This window comes from Dysidea avara, chromosome 12 (genome assembly GCF_963678975.1).
Source record: "Dysidea avara chromosome 12, odDysAvar1.4, whole genome shotgun sequence".
NCBI lineage: Eukaryota > Metazoa > Porifera > Demospongiae > Dictyoceratida > Dysideidae > Dysidea > Dysidea avara.
Window position 1 is genome coordinate 11,628,026 of NC_089283.1, and position 22,885 is coordinate 11,650,910.

At 36.6% G+C, this 22,885-nt stretch overlaps 1 protein-coding gene across 2 annotated transcripts; it reads left to right on the forward strand.

The window, feature by feature from the left end:
* Positions 1-1,685: 1,685 nt before the first annotated feature.
* LOC136240916 (uncharacterized) lies at positions 1,686-17,308 on the forward strand. 2 transcript variants are annotated; one of them, XM_066031979.1, is made up of 11 exons: positions 1,686-1,846; positions 5,409-5,483; positions 5,552-5,698; positions 5,788-5,961; positions 7,163-7,227; positions 7,276-7,431; positions 7,488-7,683; positions 13,231-13,330; positions 13,386-13,495; positions 14,743-14,880; positions 17,133-17,308. In XM_066031979.1, the coding sequence occupies exons 1-11, from the start codon at positions 1,748-1,750 to the stop codon at positions 17,226-17,228; spliced, it is 1,356 nt and encodes a 451-aa protein (XP_065888051.1). In that variant the 5' UTR covers positions 1,686-1,747; the 3' UTR covers positions 17,229-17,308. The 2 variants fall into 2 exon arrangements, with proteins under 2 accessions (XP_065888051.1, XP_065888052.1); XM_066031980.1 differs by lacking the exon at positions 17,133-17,308 and adding an exon at positions 15,715-16,532.
* The last annotated feature ends 5,577 nt before the right edge of the window (positions 17,309-22,885 follow it).

A 22,885-nucleotide genomic window follows, 5' to 3' on the forward strand; every position in this document is an offset into this window, starting at 1 on the left:
CAAAGGTGTCCTGATTTTCAAGTGTCCTAATTAACAGGTTGCACTGTAACTATAATGTAAAATGAGTACGTAGCTATAATATCCATGACATGATGCAGGTATCATGCAGTAAAGCTACCACTGAATTATATACTATACTAGTGGAACAGGACACTTGAAAATGAGGACGCCTGCATAATCTGGATACTTGGCGATAGTCCCAAAGTATATCCCTTAGCATATAAACTGACCTGGAAAATCAGGACACCTTGCATGATACTTTTGGTTGGTCCCAAGGTGCCATACAAGTTTCATGCACTGCCGGTATATATATATATATGTAGTGCATCCATGATTCAACATCTTACTGAAATTTGTTCGTTTTTGATATTGCAAGGAGTATTCATTCAAAAATCTAGCTTCATTGAAACAGTTAACACATGTAATGAATATCCTTAAATAATAATGATGTGCATATATAGTTAATATTCATCAGCATTCATATTAACATCATTGCAGCCTTTTCTTGGCCACTACCACTGATTACAATGTTTTAACCCATGGCCAGGTGTTTTAAAGGTCACCCCTTTTCACATCAATTTCAATTCTTTTTGTAACAAATTTATACCCTAAAGTCCCAACTCAAGATTTACAGGAGTATCATAGCAATAAAACTGCTTATTATTATTATGGAAATTTTTGGAAGTGTGTTTCCAATAAAGGCTTAGAGAAGGTAAAACACTATTGCCAGCAAAGAGCTCCAAACATGCAAATCACCTGTAGTAGCCATGATATACTTATTATAGCTATTGCAGATTAAATTAATTCTGCATGCATGCTCATATAGAGTCTCAGATTCAGCTGTCGTTGCTTCAGAATCTTTGGTACACAACATGTTACTGAAGTCACTGTTTTTTGTTGTTGGTGTATTTTGCATAATAGCAAGTCAGAGTTGTTAGCTATTTAAGTTTAAAAAACAATGACAGTTTTGTTAGTGCCTTAGAGCTCATTGCTAAAACCCATGCCATGTCATCTCCATAAGACCACACCACAGGCCATACAGACACATACTCAAAGTTTAGGTAGCAAAGAACAGTTTATTATATGAAAACATCTGACTTTAGATGCATGTCTCATTGGTCAATCCATGCAATAATCCATTTGTGATTATTGTATAACATATAGTTACTCCAATTATATATTGCCTCTACATTGTGGATACTTTTTCAGCAATTATTTGATTGATTGATTGATTTTTGTTTAAACTCATGATGTTCAGCATAGCCATTCTTCCATGTCAGAGTACAGACACATACAAATACACAAGTACAAAACTGAAAAACATACAAGACATGACACATACAAAGCAATACCTTTTAAATAATACTATTATTAGTCATATAGTAGTAGGTCTTCATTAAAGTGACAAATTTTCCATGCTTGTGGGACACTTCAAACAGTAACTTATTCCACCAGCAAGTGGCACGATGTCGACTCTATATTTCTAGCCAGATGATGGTAAGTGCTGTTAGCAAAATAGGCCTTACACTGAGTGTTATAGGTGTGAAAGCTGCCAGTAACAATTAGTTTGAGAATATGCGTTTTGTTGAAGTGGCATGTTCTAATAATACAGCTACAGTAATGTGGGCGCCCCCTACTTAATGATGCGTCATGAGTTCAAAAGAAGCGGGCGGCGCCAGATATAATACCATCACGCCATTATGTGGTGGGTGTGATCAAGAATACAATTAACAATAAAGCTTAAACTATGGAGTTTTTTGAAATCATAAGCGAACAGCAGTCATACCGAAGAGTCGCGGGAGGAGACATTAACATTTCCAAGGGAGGCGACCGGGAAGATAGTCAGGTATGCTCAGTGCTGGTCAGCTATACTTTTAGATTTTCCCACTGAAAGCTAATTTCGTTCAAGGTCATAGGCCATTCGAAATAAATTCTCTGTTTCCCGTCCTGAACTCACATGCATGCATATTAATTTTGCATGCGGGTGGGCGGTCCATTTCCATTATTTCAATATAAGACTCAGATTGCAGGGGCGGATCCGGAGTTTGCAAAGAGGGGGTGCACATTGCTAAAAAGTTGAAGAACCAAAAGAAAACTCACAACAGTAATGGCTGTCCTTTACCTAAAAGTATATAAAGATCCTTATTTATAGCTTCATAGTTAAGCTACACTGCTTCATTAGAGTGAATGACTGCTTTATTAGAGTTGTATCAGTGTAATTTTTTGAAAGGGATGAAGGAGGAGGTCCCTGTGCCCCCCTTTGGATTCGCACTGGATTGGCAGCTTTTCAAGCCATTATTTTCCTGGCACAACCATTCAAAAGCTGTATAAAAGCATGCTTAAGCGTGTTCCATTTTAAGTTGCAAAAGTAACACTAATGTGAAGGGTGAAGGTTGTGCCAACTTGATGGCACTGTTGACACATGAGCTGACACTGTTTCAAGATGGCTTTTACTGAGCCTGTCAGTATGTACAAATAACCAAATAATGGAAGAATACGGAATAATAGAATATTTATAGCTGACAGTAACTGGATGCGGGCAGTGGATGGGAAACAGACAATTTATTTGGAGTAGCCTTAAGGGGGGCCCAGCATGCCCCCCTGCTGAAAATAACTTTTTAAATAAATCTTGGGAAAAGTTGCAGTATAGCTTGGCATTGTAATTTTTAGTTTAAATTTTAGGCTGCAAGCCCTCAATTGCAAAAGTACTGCACAACCCCCAGACTCCAGCCAAACAATAGTCATACTTGCCCTCCCCCTGTAGGTCAGGTCTAGAATCACCACTGTTCAAGGTTATAACTACAGTGTTTTCCAGTAAGATTTCAGGATAAATTCTCTGTTTCCCGCAGCATTCTGCTCTCGGTGAAGGTGCAAGGTGGACATGATGCACCTATCAAAGCTTTGCCCAACCTACCCCCATGCGGGAAAGGAGGGGATTTGACCCAACTATATGTCTAATTCCCCTACACTGGGGCAAAATTGTAGGTCTAATCTCTTCCTTTCTCCATTGGAATATCTCAATCCTTTGTTTCAAATATTGCCTAAATCCCCACACCTGGCCATGGGGCCTAAATTTATGTCTAATCCCCTCGTTATGTCCCAGGTTTGCCCACATGGTGGTAGGTAGGGAAAACTTTGATAGGTGCATAAAGCCAATTTAAGTTCATGGTTAATACTAGGAATTTGTATGGTGTCAGTGCGACTTTGCTAGCGCATGGCCAAACCCTACTCTTCGTGCAGCACTTATCAATTTTATTGATAAAATTATAAGCTCTTCTTGCAGCTAGGTAATACCTTAAAAATTTAGACCTCCGTACATTACATATGGGATTGTTTGCAAATCTGTGAAAATTTTATTTTACATTGCTCAACCTCAAAAATTTTGCCCCTCAAGAATATTTAGACTATACAGTATAATTATCAGTAGATTATAAGTGACACACAAAAAGTAGAGTCTGGCCATGCAAGACTATTTGCTAGGAGTAACGTAGCTAGAGTGACAATGAGCAAGACTGAACTCTTCAAGTGTTCTCAATATTGTGCAAACTCGGACTCATTCTTCCGGCATGGGTCTGTAGATCACTTCAAATTGGCTCCTATTTGTGTGCCTCCTGCTGTGATTATACTATAGTCTGATTACTCTACTCAGTGTCACAAGTCTCCTGTCACTGCTGCTAACACTGGTATATTGTACGTATGATGTTGTAGCTATAAGATGATTGCACATGACATTACTACATGCTTAATGTAGTCTTGGATGTAGAAGTCGTGGATGTAGAAGTCGGTGCAGTACAATAATAGAACAATGAGTTGCCAAGAAAATCTCTTACACTGTATCATGATCACAAAATAATATGCCACTTATAACAGGCTCTTGACCAATGGTCTGTGAGTATCCTATGCCCCCTGAGCACTGCAGACATCTTCAACATGGTTGGGATGAACTGCTTCATCAATTTCCCATTGAGATTTGTAGATACTTACCATAGTCTTTAAATACACTAGTGACTAGTAATTAACCCAGTATTCAATTATTCTTATCTAAAGGTGGTTTCTGCAGTGTTTTCAAAAGGTTTTACATGACCATTTCATCCAGTGGGCATGTGCTTTTTTCATAATATTTCTTAAACAGGTTAGTAATGTGGCTGTTCATAATTTCCTGTAGTGTCTATGAAAAGCCTTTTATGTTTATTTGGTGTCTGGGTTGCTGCAGCCCTAGACTTAGGGTGTCGTTGGTGTATAGACGTGCCTTGAATATAAATTATTTTTGCAATCTATTATAGTCATAAAAGGGCATACTCAAAGTGACTTTGATGTAGCTAGACCTCCGTATACCAGTTGCCAACAAATTTAAAATTATTTCAGGGAAAATTCTGCCTCTGTAGGCAGAGTTTCTAGTGGGATAGAGGGTTCGGATGGAATTTCATCGAGTTGGTTTTCTAGGCTTTAATGTGACACAGGTGTGTGAAATGTGCAAAGCCAGGCCTAGCTATAGGGAGTCTGGAGCATGCTAAAAACAAAACAGATGCAAAGGTTGCTGAATGGTTATATCATTACAGTATGTTAATTTGCCTATATATGGGAAGGACTACTAGTGTTTTTCATGTTTTTTTTGTGCAAGCAATTAGAAGACATTTGCAAGTATATAAACAATTTTGTGCTGTGATTTCTCAGTTTGGGGAATCAACTGTGCAAGTTTTCATTAACGAAGAATAATGGGGTTGGTTGGTAAAAGTCAATGTACAGTAATGTACTATACTTTTTTTGCAGCAGTCTTTTAACTATACCCTTTGTTAACAGTAAGCTTAAGTCAGTTTGTTTGAGTTTATGGCTAACGTAGTAGAAGTTCCAGATCCCAGCTATTGTGGTTGCTTAAGAACATATGCACTGCATGTTGCTGGAAGATCAAGTCGCCACTGGGTCTGGGAATCATCCTGCATTAACAGTGTTTTAATTTTAAGATTCTGATGCTTTCCCATTACAGCATTTAACTAACCTTCTCATAGGTCTCTAGTGATGAAACACTTCTGAATAGGAACTATGTTATTCATACCAATCAATCAGTAGTTTTTTCCTTCTACTAATCTGAACTTGTGCAAAATCCTGGAGCTATATGCTACTGCTTTTAAAGGTGAATGCATATTTTTTATGGAGCAGTGTCAGGAAAATAAGTCCACCCTTTAAAGCTGATTTTCAACCAGTTACAACATGTTCACCCAGCCTTAAAAAAGGTACATAAAGTTCATCCCAGCTGTAGACCTTACACATCCTGCATTGCAAAATATCTATGAAACTTCTATTTGGTATTTAGCAGTACTTTTACAGAGAATGGACCTTATAGTAATTAATTATGATATAATTACATTGTACCAAGTATTATCGTACACTGTTTTCAATTTTGTGTTTAGGAAGATGAGTATAGTAAGGGATTACGGGTGTGTAAACAAGCAATTATCAAACCTTACTTCATATTCCTTAAGATGGTATGGTTTCATATATATATATATATATATATGCTTATGTATTATTTTTGTGTATAATGTTAATGCAGATTGGATGGAGGAAATTTTCATTACATTTTGACATCAAAAACAACTATATGAAACAGACACTTAATATATTTTTTCCTACATTGTTTGTGATTACAGTGTTTGCTGGTTTTGGTGCTGAAGCTGTGTTATGTTTTGGAAGAATAAAAGTATGTAAGAATTAATATTTATATGTATCATTGGCGTATATGCTGACTAGCACTCCCTGTGTTATAGCTGTTATTATTCTTTTATGTAGACCTACAACGATCCTATTACAACTAATGGAACAAGTTTTGTGTATATTCGTTGTGATTCAGGATATTTCAGACAAGTATTAGGACCATTTATCTTAATAATATCTGCGTATTTCTTAGGATTTTACATTATGCGTTATTCCCAAACAGAGCATTTGTTAACTTTAACAGAAAAGGTAAAAAATATAATTACCTGCATTTTTGTGTATGCTCTGTCTATGTACATTCTCCATGCATGCAATTCTGGAGAGGTACTGCCACCATTAAATTTCAATTTTAGACATAAATGTACCATAATTGCTGTGGATACTGTGTGTGGATGCTTGATATTTTAATCTGTATCTTTTGAGTAATGCATTGTGATAGTGTTTAACAGCAGTTGGCTTTAAATAGTAAGAGATTTATATAACACACGTACAAATTTTCAAGGGAGGCTTCTGTAATAAAATTATTTGAAAAGAATTAGCTTTTCTTCTTGACTTAATTAAATAAACATCTTGTGTACAGTAAGGTACTGTGTGGTGGTGTTAGAAACCATGGTAATTCTTACAACACAATACCAAGCGATACTTAATGAAACATGAAACTCTAATAGAACAACCATTGTACACTAAACTGAAAGGTAAAAAGTAGATAGTATACTGTGGACTCTAGTTATTACACGGATGCGCCTATAAATTTTGAAGGAATTATTTGTTAAATTTATTGTGCTTGTTAAGCGTTAAGCTCATGATCAAAAGAAGTTTCTGCATTTATGCTCATCACATTTTAAAAGCAATCTGGATACCAATATTCAGTCAAATAGTTTGCTTCAGTCAAGGAAACGAAGAGAAGTTGGGTGCAGCTATGACCTATCGTTATTATATATCTGCCTAGCCAGGAATTGAGAGTATACTGTATATACACTGAAAAACAAATGCCTATATAACACAAGTATTCAATGTAATAACCTGTGTGCCTAATAACTGGAGCCTATAATAAAATATTCTACAAGTATTTTCCAAGTATTTTCCATTTGAAATATTTAGACCTTCATATAGTCTAATACATTTTGGGATGGCTTGCAAATTCACACAAAAAATTTAAATTAGGTAGCATTGTTCAATCTCAAAAATTTTGCTCCTCAAAATATTTAGGCTATACAGTATTAGTCTCTCTAGCCCACCCACTCATATAGTTACAGCCTTGTAACAATGGTTCAAGTAACAGTAATTGTACTATACATGGTTAAGGAGAATAACAGTATCACATTTGATACACAGTGGAAATATTTTAGAGGTGTCCTAATATTGCATATCAGTTTGCTTTATCAAGTGTAAACAATACAAATTCTAGTACTCATTATAATTTCTGCATGTCATGTTTGATAATTTCCAGGTATTTTTAGGCTACACTGACAAAGTTGGTCAATTCTCTCAGAAAAGACTCATCATTTATTTGAGGTGCATGCCACTTTTACTATTATGTGTGCATCAATTATATTTATACAGAATTCTGATTGTAATCGGACTGCTGTGGTTGGTGCTATCTGTACCACTAAACATTTTACGAGTATACTCTTTGAAGTTATTGTCACGTGATACTTATTTTTATTACCTAACTTCATATAACACTAGATATTTGGAAGATCTCTATAGTCAGAGAATGTATGTTAACACTAGTATGAGTCTATTGTTGCAAACTACATGTTTTTCTGTTGCAGCAAGCCTCCATCAGAGGTTGATGCACTCCGATATATTTTAATAACTTTGTCTGTAGTTGGTTTCACTGCAAATGATTTATTTTACATTGCTGCAATTATCAACTATTCCTTGCAATGTCAACTGATTACTTTCTTGATTAATGTTACTGTTGATAGAATATGCAAACAGCAGTGTAAAATTGATCAGGCTATCAAGGTACCTATATGTGTACATACCAGTCTTAAGTATCACATACCAGTCTTAAGTATCTGTGTTTATACTATGAGTACATAGACTATTTGTTTGTAAATAGAATAGAAGGGCTCAATTGTTATCATATACAAATCAAAGTTAAAAATATGCACATTAAACTAACAATTATTTAATATAAGGCATGTTTTCGCTTACAAACTTGTTCAAAGGTGTCTGGTAGACTCTACTTGTTATGTAATATTCTTAAGTAATTATAATCTAATCCAAAACAGCCAAGCTGTAAAAAAAGTGTGCGGCCCTCAGAAAGGCTATGGTGAAAAAAGATGTGAAATCCAAGGTGGCGGCCAAGAAATGGCTGTGATGGTAGGTTAGTGGTAAAAATTTTAATAATGACAATTCAGGTGAATTTTTGTGCCGCTTCACAAAAATTCACCTGAATTGTCGTTATTAAAATTTTTACCACTAACCTACCATCACAGCCATTTCTTGGCCGCCACCTTGGATTTCACATCTTTTTTCACCATAGCCTTTCTGAGGGCCGCACACTTTTTTTACAGCTTGGCTGTTTTGGATTAGATTTCATTTCTTTTTGTATTTGTATACCCCAAAGCCGGCCTATGGCCAGCTTTGGGACTTTTTTAACCTATGTTTTTTTCTTTACTACAGGAAGAAGAAAAGATGAAGTAGATGTACTTTAAATATTTTATCAGTAAATGTACAAATTATATATACTGTATAATACATATGTGACCGGATTTGCGAAAAGGGGTCCAATTTGCCAACTTTGACAATTGATAACTTCAGATTGGAAAGAGCTATTGCCTTGATATTTGGGCAGTGGTGAGCACCACTATAGCTGAATACATGGTGAAATGTTCAGGTTAATAATTATGTTACTTGAACACTGAGTTATGGTCTCCAACATTTACAGAATTGGATGTGTGTGGAAGACCCCTTTTCGCAAATCCGGTCACATATATTGATTACAGAAATCTCCATGGTGGTTTCTTTGTAACTGAACACTCTACAAGGTGACTTCTTCTAATTGCTCTCTCTACAGGGTGAATTGTTTGTAGCTGAACGATCTACAAGGTAACTTCTTCTAGCTGATCTCTCTACAGGTGATGTGTTTGTAGCTGAATTTTGTATAGGTGATTTGTTTGCAGCTGAGCTCTTTACAGAATGGTTTCTTTGTAGCTGAACTCTCTAAAAGGTAACTTCTTCTAACTGATCTTTCTACAGGGCAATTTGTTTCTGGCAGAATTTTCTACAGGGTGATTTCTTTGCAGCTGAACTCTCTACATGGTGGTTTCTTTGTAGCTGAACTCTCTACAAGGTAATTTCTTCTAGCTGATCTCTCTACAGGGAGATTTGTTTGTAGCTGAACTATCTACAAGGTAACTTCTTATAGCTGATCTCTACAGGGTGATTTGTTCGTAGTTGAATTCTGTACAGGTGATTTGTTTGCAGCTGAGCTCTTTACAAAATGGTTTCTTTGTAGCTGAACTTTCTCCAAGGTAACTTCTTCTAACTGATCTTTCTACAGGGTGATTTGTTTGTAGCTGAACTATCTACAAGGTAATTTCTTCTAGCTGATCTCTCTACAGGGCGATTTGTTTGTAGCTGAATTCTGTACAAGTGATTTGTTTGCAGCTGAGCTCTTTACAGAATAGTTTCTTTGTAGCTGAACTCTCTACAGGGTGATTTGTTTGTAGCTGAAATCCCTACAAGGTAACTTCTTCTAGCTGATCTCTCTACAGGGTGATTTGTTTGTAGCTGAACTCTCTACAGGTGATTTGTTTGTAGCTGAACTCTACAAGGCGATACTTCTAGGTGATTTCTCTACAGGATTCCTTGTTTCTAACTGAACTCTCAACAGGGTGATCTGTTCATAGCTGAACTTTCTACTGGGTGATTTGTTTGCAGCTGAACTCTCTAAATGGTGGTTTCTTTGTAGCTGAACTCTCTACAATGTGACTTCTTCTAGCTGAACTCTCTACAAGGTGACTTGTTTCTAGCTGATCTCTCTACAGGGTGACTTGTTTCTAGCTGAACTCTCTACAGGTGATTTGTTTGTAGCTGAACTCTCTACATGGTGGTTTCGTTGTAGCTGAACTCTCTACAAGGTAACTTCTTCTAGCTGATCTTTTTCACTGCATATTTGTTTGTAGCTGAGTTCTCTACAGGGTGATTTGTTTGCAGCTGAACTCTCTACATGGGAGTTTCATTGTAGCTGAACTCTCTACAATGTGACTTCTTCTAGCTGAACTCTCTACAGGGTGACTTGTTTCTAGCTGAACTCTCTACAGGTGATTTGTTTGCAGCTGAACTCTCTACATGGTGGTTTCTTTGTAGCTGAACTCTCTACAAGGTAACTTCTTCTAGCCGATCTTTCTACAAGGTGATTGAGTTTTTTGCAGCTGAACTCTTTACATGGTGGTTGCTTTGTAGCTGAACTCTCTAAAAGGTGACTTCTTCTAGCTGAACTCTCTACAGGATGATTTGTTTGCAGCTGGATTCTCTACGTGGTAGTTTCTTTGTAGCTGAACTCTCTACAATGTGACTTCTTCTAGCTGAACTCTCTACAGGGTGACTTGTTTCTAGCTGATCTCTCTACAGGGTGACTTGTTTCTAGCTGAATTCTCTACAGGTGATTTGTTTGCAGCTGAACTCTCTACATGGTGGTTTCTTTGTAGCTGAACTCTCTACAAGGTAACTTCTTCTAGCTGATCTTTCTACAGGGTGATTTGTTTGTAGCTGAATTCTCTACAGGGTGATTTATTTGCAGCTTAACTCTCTACAAGGTGACTTCTTCTAGCTGAACTCTCTACAGAGTGATTGATTTTTTTTGCAGCTGAACTCTCTACATGGTGGTTTCTTTGTAACTTAACTCTCTACAGGGTGATTTGTTTGTAGCTGAACTCTCTACAGGGTGATCTGTTCATAGCTGAACTCCCTATAAAGTAACTTCTTCTAGCTAATCTTTCTACAGGGCGATTTGTTTGTAGCTGAGTTCTCTACAGGGTGATTTGTTTGCAGCTGAACTCTACATGGTAGCTTCTTTGTAGCTCTACAATGTTACTTCTTCTAGCTGAACTCTCTACAAGGTGACTTGTTTCTAGCTGATCTCTCTACAGGGTGACTTGTTTCTAGCTGAACTCTCTACAGGTGATTTGTTTGCAGCTGAACTCTCTAGATGATTGTTTCTTTGTAGCTGAACTCTCTACAAGGTAATTTCTTCTAGCTGATCTCTCTACAGGCCGATTTGTTTGTAGCTGAACTCTCTACATGATGGTTTCTTTGTAGCTGAACTCTCTACAAGGTGATTTCTTCTATAGCTGATCTTTCTACAGGGTGATTTGTTTGTAGTTAAACTCTCTACACGATAGATTCTTTGTAGCTGAACTCTCTACAAGGTGATTTCTTCTATAGCTGATCTTTCTACAGGGTGATTTGTTTGTACCTGAACTATCTACATGATGGTTTCTTTGTAGCTGAACTCTCTACAAGGTAACTTCTTCTAGCTGATCTTTCTACAGGACAATTTGTTTGTACCTGAACTCTCACATGATTGTTTCTTTGAAGCTGAACTCTCTACGAGGTGATTTCTTCTAGCTGATCTTTCTACAGGGTGATTTGTTTGTAGCAGAACTCTCTACAAGGAAACTTCTTCTAGCTGATCTCTCTACAGGGAGATTTGTTTGTAGCTGAACTCTCTATACATGATTTGTTTGCGACTGAATTCTCTACATGATGGTTTCTTTGTAGCTGAACTCTCTACAAGGTAACTTCTTCTAGCTGATCTCTTTACAGGGTGAATTGTTTGTAGCAGAACGATCTACAAGGTAACTTCTTCTTACTTATCTCTCTACAGGGTGATTTGTTTGTAGCTGAACTTTTTACAAGGAAACCTCTTTTAACTGAGCTCTGTACAGGGTGAATTGTTTGTAGCTGAACTATCTACAAGGTAACTTCTTCTAGCTGATCTCTCTACAGGATGATTTGTTTGTAGCTGAACTATCTACAAGGTAACTTCTTCTAGCTGATCTCTCTACAGGGTGATTTGTTTGTAGCTGAATTCTGTATAGGTGATTTGTTTGCAGCTGAGCTCTTTACAGAATGGTTTCTTTGTAGCTGAACTCTCTACAAGGTAACTTCTTCTAGCTGATGTATCTACAGGGTCACTAGTTTGTAGCTGAATTCTCTACATGGTGGTTTCTTTGTAACTGAACTATCTACAAGGTGACATCTTCTAGCTGATCTTTCAACAGGGTGATTTGTTTGTATCTGAACTCTCTACAAGAAATCTTCTTCTAACTGATGTTTTAACAGGGTGAATTGTTTGTAGCTGAACTCTCTACAGGGTGATTTGTTTGTAGCTGATCTCTATACAGGTTACTTATTTCTAACTGATCTCTTTAATTCTGTTCAGGGTGACTGCTCTATTAGGATGACTGCTCTATTAGAGTATCTCGATCTCGCACTTGCTACACCAAGTTGGATTTCGTGTTATAACTCCGTGGATTTAAGTCTGATTCTTCTACACCATTGAAGAGCCTTTCTAAGATGATAACTCCATCTGTACAGCGATTTTGAAAGCATTACCCCAAGCGGTTTACCTGGTAGGCGTGGCAAGCATAATAATAATAATAATAATAATATAATAAAAATATTAAAAATTAGCTAATCTCGATTGCGTAATTGTTACACACTGTTGATTTTTTCGCTGTATCTTCCTGGTTTTTAGCTCGATTTCTTTCAAACCACAAAAGGTTTGAGGTTCAATAGTTAACCTATTCACCCACCGATTTTCAGCTTCTTCCCATACGCGGTTTACCCTGTAGGCGTGACAACATATTGGTGTTATTTTTCGTGCATAATCGCTCATAACTCTTTGTCTGTTTATGGTATTCCAGCCAAAGTTGGTACCGAGATGCGCCTTTATACCCCCCTTCTGTGTGCCAAATTTCAAGGCAATCGGATAACGCGTTCGAGTTTTATAGCAGTTTTTGTAAGTGTGCGACAAGAAAAAAAAATAAGAAGAAAAAAAAAAAACGAAGAAACTCAGCCAATTTTTGAAGTCGCATATCTCGGGAACGCGCGAAGCGATTTCGCTCAAATTTGGAATGTAGAGTGCTGCAGTTGGGGGGCATGTCCACAGCAAAAATCGTCTTGTTTCATCAAGGAAGCACAGAGCTACGGAGGTGCGAAAATTGCGTTTTCTTTCTTCCTGTCAATATACTCACGGGTGTTACGCGCCGGCTTCTTGGGCCGCACGACACACTACCGTGTGTCTTGATACACAGTAAGTTAGAGTGCAACTTGAAAGTTTCAAAACAACATATTTATTGTAAAATGTTAGTTTTTCTTTATAGCTAGTCGATTGTAAGTAGTGGAGTAGTGATGTTTTTTTATGTGACACTGACTAATTTTTATACTCGTGAGAAGAAATTAATTTCACGGCTATCTAGCAGTAAAAGTAGGATCCTTTTGATGATTTGTAGGATACTAACTTACAAAGCTATGTATGAATGTGCTTGCTTTTGTAAGGAAATCAAGATTTCTCAAGATTTTTTGAAAAAATTAAATGGTGGATTGGCCATTCAAATGTCACTGCTATTATTTTTACTTCTAAGAACATTAATTCTTGGTAAGGCTGAAGTTACCCATGTGCACATGTGTGGTACTCATTTTTGTTGTTGTAGCGACTTACAATGTTCTGGTGGTAGACGATGATGATGATAGTAAAGGATTAGTAATTGGAGTTTTAAATGCATTATCATGGCTCTTTTTAGTAATCCTTATTATTGGTCAAGTAAGATTGCATATATATTCATGAAAGGTGTAGCTATATACCACCTTAATTTGAGGAATGGAACCAACAGAAATGTGATAAGAAAAGAACATAATTATCAGACATTTGAATGCTCATTATACAAAACGACAGCCCATCTATTACCTATGCTTGACTGTCTTATCAGTTTTAGTATTGTAAGAGTCAGAATTATTGTTATGGATTCAGTATGGTACTGTATAGTTAGGGATTGGAAGGTTTGGGTTTTCCTTCCAACAAACGACCTGTCCTACATGACAACTTGTCAAAATTGGTTAGCTAATAAAATCAAACCCAAACATGCTTTCAAAGTGACTCAAAATGCTTCCAATATGTTTCTACAGAATTAAAAACAGAATTTCTACTAACTGAATCACATTAAACTGATGTCTTCTGACAAGCATAACTCAATTAAGGCTTACAGGTAGATGTCACTGTGATAGTGATTCAGTTTTGTTTTGCTACATCTGGCATGTAGTCTCTGTCTAATTTGGCATATGTGTCCGGGTCGGATAGGTGTTCTAGTCCTTAGTCCTTCCTATGTCTGACCACAATTTAGGTGGACTTGTCAGTGTCTTTTAGCATACCACAGTAGGTACGTTGACCTATCCTTTTACCTTCTTTGTATCCTATTTCTGTTTGGTTGCAGTGAAAAAGTGCTTTAGAACATGTGATATTAATTAATAATAGGTATATAGGTATACTATGAAACCGATTTGTGTTCACCTGGTTCTGTCAAAGCCAGTAATATCAAAGTGAATACATTTACTCCCCTCTCAATAGTTTTGTACTGGATCAAGTATGTTGTTATGTATGTTATTGTTTATAAATCTGAATGAGATGTATGGAATATTGTTAAGCCTTATAATTCACTACACTAGTTCTAAAGTAGTTTTTTGATAAATGACTCCAATGTTTAAAAGGCTTCACAGCACTGCTACCCAAGTTACAGTATCAAGGGGGAAATCAAAGGGCCAAGTGAATATAGTCTATACTATTCCACAGACAAAAATAGTTGCATTGATGTTTAACATCATCATTACAAAGCTCCTTTTTGACATTAACATTGCTGCAAACTTTCCCTTTGACATCATCTTTTTAAGAACCAGCAGACTGAACTCATACTTACAGCTGTGATGTGGTCTAGATATAGTGTGTATATATATATGACAATTGGTGTATACTTCATAGTGTATTAAAAGTAAGGATAACTGTAGTACTTTTTGTAGGCATGCTGGCTAACTGTGACCAGTGAAAAATTTTTTGATCTTGGAATGGACATGCGAACTAGACCATTTGTGTATGCTAATACCTCTCAGGTAGACCTGGACTCCTTTCTTCTGTATACTTCCAGCATAACAGTTGATGTAAGTGCAATGTCAGCTACTTGTAGCTGTGCATTATATAGTACTGTAACTTCCATTGTTCATTGAGAATGTATCCATATAAAATGAGTGGAACCTGTCACCTGTGCATAAAGACTACCGCTCTAAAATTGTCAACTTTATGATTTCTTAAGTACACAGTAATTCTTGAATTAGAACAGTCACCTGCCTATCAGGGGCGGATCCAGACTTATGGAAAGGGGGTAAAAATGAACTGAGGCCACAGCCTGCTGACAATAGCTGCCCACCTCACCAACTATGCACATATACCTGATAAAGTACATAAAAATCTTTACATAGCTTGCTACACACTACTGTAATACTGTGACTGCTTTATTAGAATGACTGCTCTTTTAGAGTATCTCAAACTTGGTATACTATAAATTTTTGGAGGGAGGGGAGGGATCAAGAGCCTTCTTTGACTCCCCCCCTCCCCCTCCCTGTATCTGCCTCTGCTGCCTATTACAGCCAAGAAATCTTGGCCCTGAGTTGGCAGGTTTTACTGTAATGCTTTAGGGCTTGAGGCTGTAAGCAAGTAAAACAAATAACACAATGTCAAAAACCCACCCTAGCTTTGTTAAAATATGCTTCATGCCACCAAAGTAGAAATTTTCCCATACTACTTTTCTTTTACTGATTTTAGCAACATTGGTTACCTACTTTATTTTAAAATCAATATACACTAGTTTGTGTAATGAATACACATACACATTCGTATATCCATACAACTTGGGTAAAATAGGTATCTCATGCTACAACCTTAAACTTTGGATTAGCAATCCTTTATCAATAATCTTTAGTGCTTCCTTTGTACAGGGCAGACATGAGGTTTGACAAGAGAGGGGTGAACTATGACTAATCTGTATAAATCAGGGGGTCTGGGGGCACAACCTTTCAGAAGTTATAGGTATTTTACATGTTTCATGACTGTATTTTTTTATGTTATGCACGTATATCTAAATCATGGTAATAAATTGTGCTCTACATATACCAAGAACTGCATGTAGGAATCAGTGACAGTCATGAGTTCAATGATGAGCCTAAAGTAAATATAGTTAATCGGATGGCTGCAGGTTTGAGGCTGCTTATGTCCAGTCATGGATTTTTTCTCCTTTCTCCACCTTTTCAAACACACTTTCTGTAACAACTTTAAACAGGCTGTAGGACCAGGTATCCTACAGACCTTCAGCACGTGTGCTGTAAAACCTTAATAAATAAAATAGAATGACATACAAAGGACCAAGTGCATTTAATTTGCTAGCAGGTTATATATAGCTAATGGTTTAGTGCTGCAGATACAAGTTTTCATATCTGTGGAGAATTCTCAATAGTGTTACATGCAGTGACTGTTTTATAGAGTGATGAAAGTATTTGACCGACTGCTCTATTAGAGTATCTTAATCTTGTGTATAGATTTTTTGAAGGGGGAGTGGGGCACATGTCCCCTTGTCCCCTCTGAATTCACCACTAATTAAAAAAGTTCCCAAATAGTTTTAGGACATCTACAATTCCTAATTGGCATAACTAATACTTTGAATGGCTTCTAAGTATTCAAAATTAGATATCAAATGCACAGCACAGCTAAGTGTATCATAATGCAGATGCTAAAACCCAAATGCACTCCGCCATGGATACATACATAGTGAGAATAATACATGATCATAGGTACATGGTGCACTATATTGGGCTTGTTGGATTTTTACTGTGGTCAGAGAGACAAGCAGATAACAAACATTACCAATATAACAGTTTTAAAGTTTCTCAATATCACATCCGCTAAACTGCTTTAATGGGGGGTATCAAAATTTACCATAGTAAGTAACATAAGTAGCCTTTACACTGAGGATTCACTGTAATTCTTTTTTTTTTTTTTTTTTTTTTGCAACAAGTAAACAGTAAGATTGATATGCCCTAGTAAAGCTGTCACCCAATACAACAGTGAAGTATTCTGATAAACAATTGTAACTGCCCTAGGTGGAGTCTAATTTCCTGAGAGTATGCTTTTACATCCTCCTAGGTTTGCACGCTATGTACGTTGTAGGTAGGTCCTGGCCTGGCTATGTATCTGTGTGTAATATCTGTCAATAAGCAAATACTTTCATAAGAAGAACTGGTTCAAAGAACGAATAAGTATGTAATACGTAACTGTCAAAAAATTATTCTAGCCATTTTAGTGCTGGAGCATCAATATTGTAGATTTAAATAAGCTCAAAATGTTCTGTTTTCATTTACAGGCTCGTCTGGTGAATATTCCAATGAAGCCACAATATATACTGCCAGTATGTTTTGCACTTGCTTGCACATGGACAGCTTTTCCAACAACTTTTTAAACTTAAATTCATCTACACCTAATCTACAGTATAATACATGAGCATTAATATGTACCTATACATATGTAAACATATTAATATTGCCGGTGTGAAATGTAAGTGGGCCATCAAGAAATAAACCATTGACACCATCTGGGTATTAAACCATGCAAAGGAGGCAATGTACAGTACAGCAAATTTATACTACTTGAGCTAATTATATGAGTCCTGGCCCTAGCCAGTTGCGCAATGTAGCATGGTACAGTACTCCACTCTTAGATCCAAAGAATACTAGTTACTCTGGGAATAAAGATATAGCTAAATAATGTTGTGGTATAACAAGGAACTAGGATACATCTATATTATTATGCCAGAATAATATAGGGAGTGAAAAGAATTGTGTGTATAAGTTGTAAGAAAACTGCAAATTATATGTTCTGCTAGTGGTGCATGTTCACTGCAACCACTGCAAGCACAAAACTTACAAGAAACATATCAATATCCAAATCAGTTGAAGAATGATAGCCATATGATATTTTATAGCGTATTTTGTACAAGGGTATAGGTAAACCTTTCTGTAAGATGTTCCCTATCATGCCTGAAGTCTGTTTGAAGATCTGTGGCATCTCTTTGAAAAGTAATGCCTATTTACATGCTGTAAAGGTGATGTGCAAGTTAAAACTGTTGCTAATGTGTATTGGCCTCTATTTCTATCTTTAATTAAACTCTCTAAAAACTGTTCACATCACCAGTTTTAGTAGTTGCAGACTATGTGGTTCACAATACAACCAAGAGTAAAAGTAAATAATGGAAGAGAGAGTATCCAACTGCCAAGCACATTTAGTATATCCGTGAACGTTATAGTAAAATCTCTTAACTCTTCTATTTGTGAACTGTTCTATTGTTAGCTTTTCCATTATTCACTTTTGATACAATCAACTATACACTAGTCAAATGTATATTTTGTTAGTAGTTCAATAATAGCTTAATGGGCTCATTAACACTCTACTTTCTCATAATCACTCTCGTATCTATAGCTATTATACTTTCTTAATATTCTTCTGATTTTAACCATCCAAACTTATGCAATAATCTGATTACCAATATGGATATTACTTTGAAGAAGAGATCCTTGAGAAGACTAATGCCTGTAAATGCAAGGAGTCAGAATCTTTCTTTAACAAAGCTGCTACTAGAGATTAAGGGTGCTGGTATGTGAGAATGCACTAGTGGCAGATGCAGTTGCATTGCAGATGTACATGCCTGATGAGCTAAGAAGATGTACATAGTAGCTAGTACCATGCTGCTTAGTTGAACCATGTTATTTTTCCAAGTGTTTGTTAAAAACTGTTAATGGTGGCACTGAAGCAACTAGCACACTCCACAGGTTAACAATTCTTCTGCCTTACAAGAAGCCTACAATGAGACTCAAACCAGTTCACTTTTTGTCTATTGTGGTTCCTTCTAAATATTGTGATGCAGTATATGCATAGTAGATATTGCAGTAAGGGAAAGAACATCATGCAATAATTATCTTAGCAGAATTAATATAGCATCACTATAATTATGTTGAAAGTTTATTGTAGGGATAATTATTTACTAAATATCATAACTAATTATAATGTTTTTTTACTATAATTATATGGAGGGTGGATCTAGGATTTCCCAAGGGGGAGTGCTAAGCTAGGGGCATCATTAGTGGGGGAGGGAGGCAACTGGTCTATAGTAGTGCAGTGTGAGCTGGAATGAAGAGTATGCTTTTATTAGGTGTCTGGGAGCATGCCCTCACAGGGAAAATTTTAGCAAATTTAGCCTTCTGAGATCAAATTTAGCAATAACATTGACTGATCTTTATTGAATAAGCATTGTGAGCCACTTTAACTAGCAGTGGTAACTAGGTCTAGAAGTTATTCTTTGTTCTTTATAGAATTTTAATGATGGATGTTCTATTACAGTAGGAATGTTCTATTAGAGTATTTCTGATGTTTAGCAGCTTTTTTTAGCATTTTATCCCTTGATCCCTTCTCATTGATTCCTAGAAGAGATTAGTTCTTTTCTTCTCACTCTTTCCATGTTTTCATTGCCCATGTATACTTTAGATGTAACTGCACCTGCTCTACTATCTTTTTATATAGCTAGCTAGCTGCTATAGCACATAGTAAAATTTTGGAGGAGGTGCTTTCTATCAGCCCCCCATACACCCCTTTTAAATCCACCCTTGTGCCATATCTGAGAAATATTAGTGGGATATATGATTGTTTACAAAGGTGCTAATGCATATTATTACACACAAATTTGTTAACCTATTTTATAAAGCAATGTGTTAATATGTGCAAATCAAGACCTATTAAGTTATACAACCTCATTGGTACATTTATAATGACAGTGGTGACCATGTATCATCCTTCTTTTATTGTTTACTGAAGCATATACTGGACAACACTAAATTCGTTTTTATTAAGAGATATCTACAGTACGTAGCTAGCTACTAGGACTAAGGTTAATATTTGTTTCACTGTGCCAGGGATTGATTCAATGGTCATACCATAATCACAAAGCTGCGTCAGCAGCAGTGTATATCTGTAGTGACTGCTTTTTAGCTAAACTGTTAAAGTTTTTCAATGCATATATGATTTCTGAGGTTTTAGTAAATCAAATTACTCATTGGGCTCAGCTAAAGGTCAGATGCTTTGATACAGTTCATTTACTAGTATTTCTAACACATCCTCCAATATACAAGGTCATTTTTGTAATGTTATCTCCCACACAAATGTTGACTCCACTATACAAGCCAGATTTATTCCTTCATTTCTCTGATTTCACTGTTACATGCCAGTGCATGTGTATGGTGATGTTATATAGCTAGCTACTCTCATCAGTGCAAGGTGTATATGTGGATGATCCATTAGCACATGTGTATATATATATATATATATATATAATTACCAGAGAATCCAACACTGTTTGGATGGCTGCAGGATCAAGGCTGCTTCATTTTCTGCTTTTCAATTGCAAATAATACTTACTTTAACATTCAGGTGTCCCACAGACCTAGACCTTCAGCACCTGTATTACAAAGTCTTAATAAAGAAAATAGAGGGTTTAGCTGAGTGATATTTCCGGGCCAGTAGTTACATGGTGGCTGCAAGTGTATCATCCTTCTAGATGCGGTAGGGGAGATTAACTAGCTATACACAATTGTACAACATAATTAATTAACATGTGCAGGATAGTTACCACATGAATGCTCAACACTTTACAACATTGTGTGCTAGCTGCTACTTCCATGAAATAAGCAGTAGTTAGCTAGTATATATGTGACTGGATTCAGCTGGAAAATCAGTTAATATGCCAAATTTGACAGCTCAGTCAAATTTTATGACCAAAATAAGTATTAAGATTCATTAGTCAGTATTTAATGAAATAACCTAACAGGTGCACAACTGTCTTAATGGGAACACAATGAACATAGGCGATTCTAAGGGGGGGCCATGGCCCCCCCTGTTAAAAAATAACTTTTTAAAAATCTTGGGGAAAAGTTGCTGTATAGATTGGCATTGTTATTTTTAGCACTTTTCATGTTTTTAGAACAAATTTTAGGCTGTTTTCAAGCCTTTAAATTGCAAAAATCCTGCAGCTTCTGGGGGTTGCACCCCCAGACCCCCCTGAAAATTTTACTTTATACTATAGCCAAACAACAATAGTTATGCTGTTCCCTACTTGGCCCCCCCTGTAGGTCAGGTCTAGAATCGCCACTGAGTCAATGAATATGCAATTCTAATTATTTCATGCAATGATATTAAGATTGACTGATTTGCATAATCTACCAGGTGACTCGGGACACATAGCCAATAAGATATAACTAACATTGTACATCACCGTGGATTACCCCTGAATTAAGAAGGTTAATGAGAAAGCATAACAGACTGTTCAAAAAATATAAAACCTTCCACTCTCCAATGTACCTAGACCATTATAAGTCACTTAAGCATCAAATACAAAGAGAAGTAAGGCGACTTCACTCGAACTATATCAATTCTATAATTACACCTTTGGGTACACACAACAAAAAGTTTTGGTCATATATTAAAAACCTTAAAAAGGACACATGCAACATACCATCACTGTTTGTTAATGGTAGTGAAGTATTAGAGAACCAGGCAAAAACAGAGGTGTTTAACGATCATTTCCAATCGGTTTTTACTAAAGAAGATACCTCCCGGTTGCCTAGCAAAGGACCAAGTCCCTACCAACCATTGGATGATTTTGTAGTCACCACAGCTGGCATTGACAATTTACTAGTTGGCCTAGATGTTCACAAAGCCTCTGGTCCTGATCACATCAGTGCAAGGGTCCTCAAAGAGGCACACAGCGAACTTGCCCCTATATTCCAAATCATTTTTCAGCACTCTCTGGATTCAGGCCTAGTCCCGCAAGATTGGAAAATTGCTAATATTGTCCCAGTACACAAGAAGGGGGATAAGAGCTCTGCCCCCAATTACAGACCAGTGTCATTAACTTCTATCAGTAGCAAAATCTTTGAACATATTTTAGCGTCACAAATAATGCACCATCTACAGTCTAACAATATTCTCTCTGACTCGCAACATGGTTTCAGAAGAAATAGATCTTGTGAATCACAATTGATTGCATTTGTACATGATCTGATGTTGAACCACAACAATGGTATTCAGTCCGACATTATTTATACAGACTTTGCCAAAGCCTTCGACAAGGTTCCTCATCAGCGTTTACTTTATAAGTTGAAATGGTATGGCATAGACAACAATATTTATCAGTGGATTAAATCTTTTCTAACAAATCGTCATCAACTAGTAATCATAGATGGCTCAATTTCTTCTCCAATTCCAGTTACTTCCGGAGTTCCACAAGGCACAGTCCTAGGTCCCATACTGTTTTCAATATACATAAATGATCTACCAGAAGTCATCAAACACTCCACAATAAGATTATTTGCTGATGACTGCATATTATACAGACAAATTAAATGTACAGAAGATGCTATTTTACTCCAAAGCGACATTAACTCCTTTATGGAATGGGCCTCGATATGGCAAATGAAACTCAACGTAGATAAATGTCACAGCATGAGTGTAACCCTAAGTAAGCTTTATACTATCTCAAGAACCTATTACATGGATAACTCTCCCTTGTCCCAAGTTGACAGTTGCAAGTACTTAGGTGTCATCATCCAATCAGACCTAAAATGGAACATGCATGTCAACTACATAACAGCTAAAGCCAACAAAACATTGGGATTTCTCAAACGTAATATCTCATGTGCCTCAATCCATGCTAAGAAATTAGCATACACTGTATTTATTCGTTCCCAACTCGAATATGCTGCAACAGTGTGGGAACCCTGGCAGTCTACCTTAATATCCCGGTTAGAGCAGATACAACGAAGAGCAGCCCGGTTTGTGACCAATACATACACACGTGACCCTACTGTTAGCGTAACTAACCTTATGGACCAGCTGGACTGGGAATCACTTGAAAGCAGATGATTAAAATTAAGATTATCCATGATGTACAAAATTATCCACAATGAAATTGATATCCCATTTGATTTGTATACTAACTTTGCAACATATTCCAGTACAAGAAATTATCATCCTTTTAACCTCCTATCATTGCAAGCATCAAAGACCTCATAT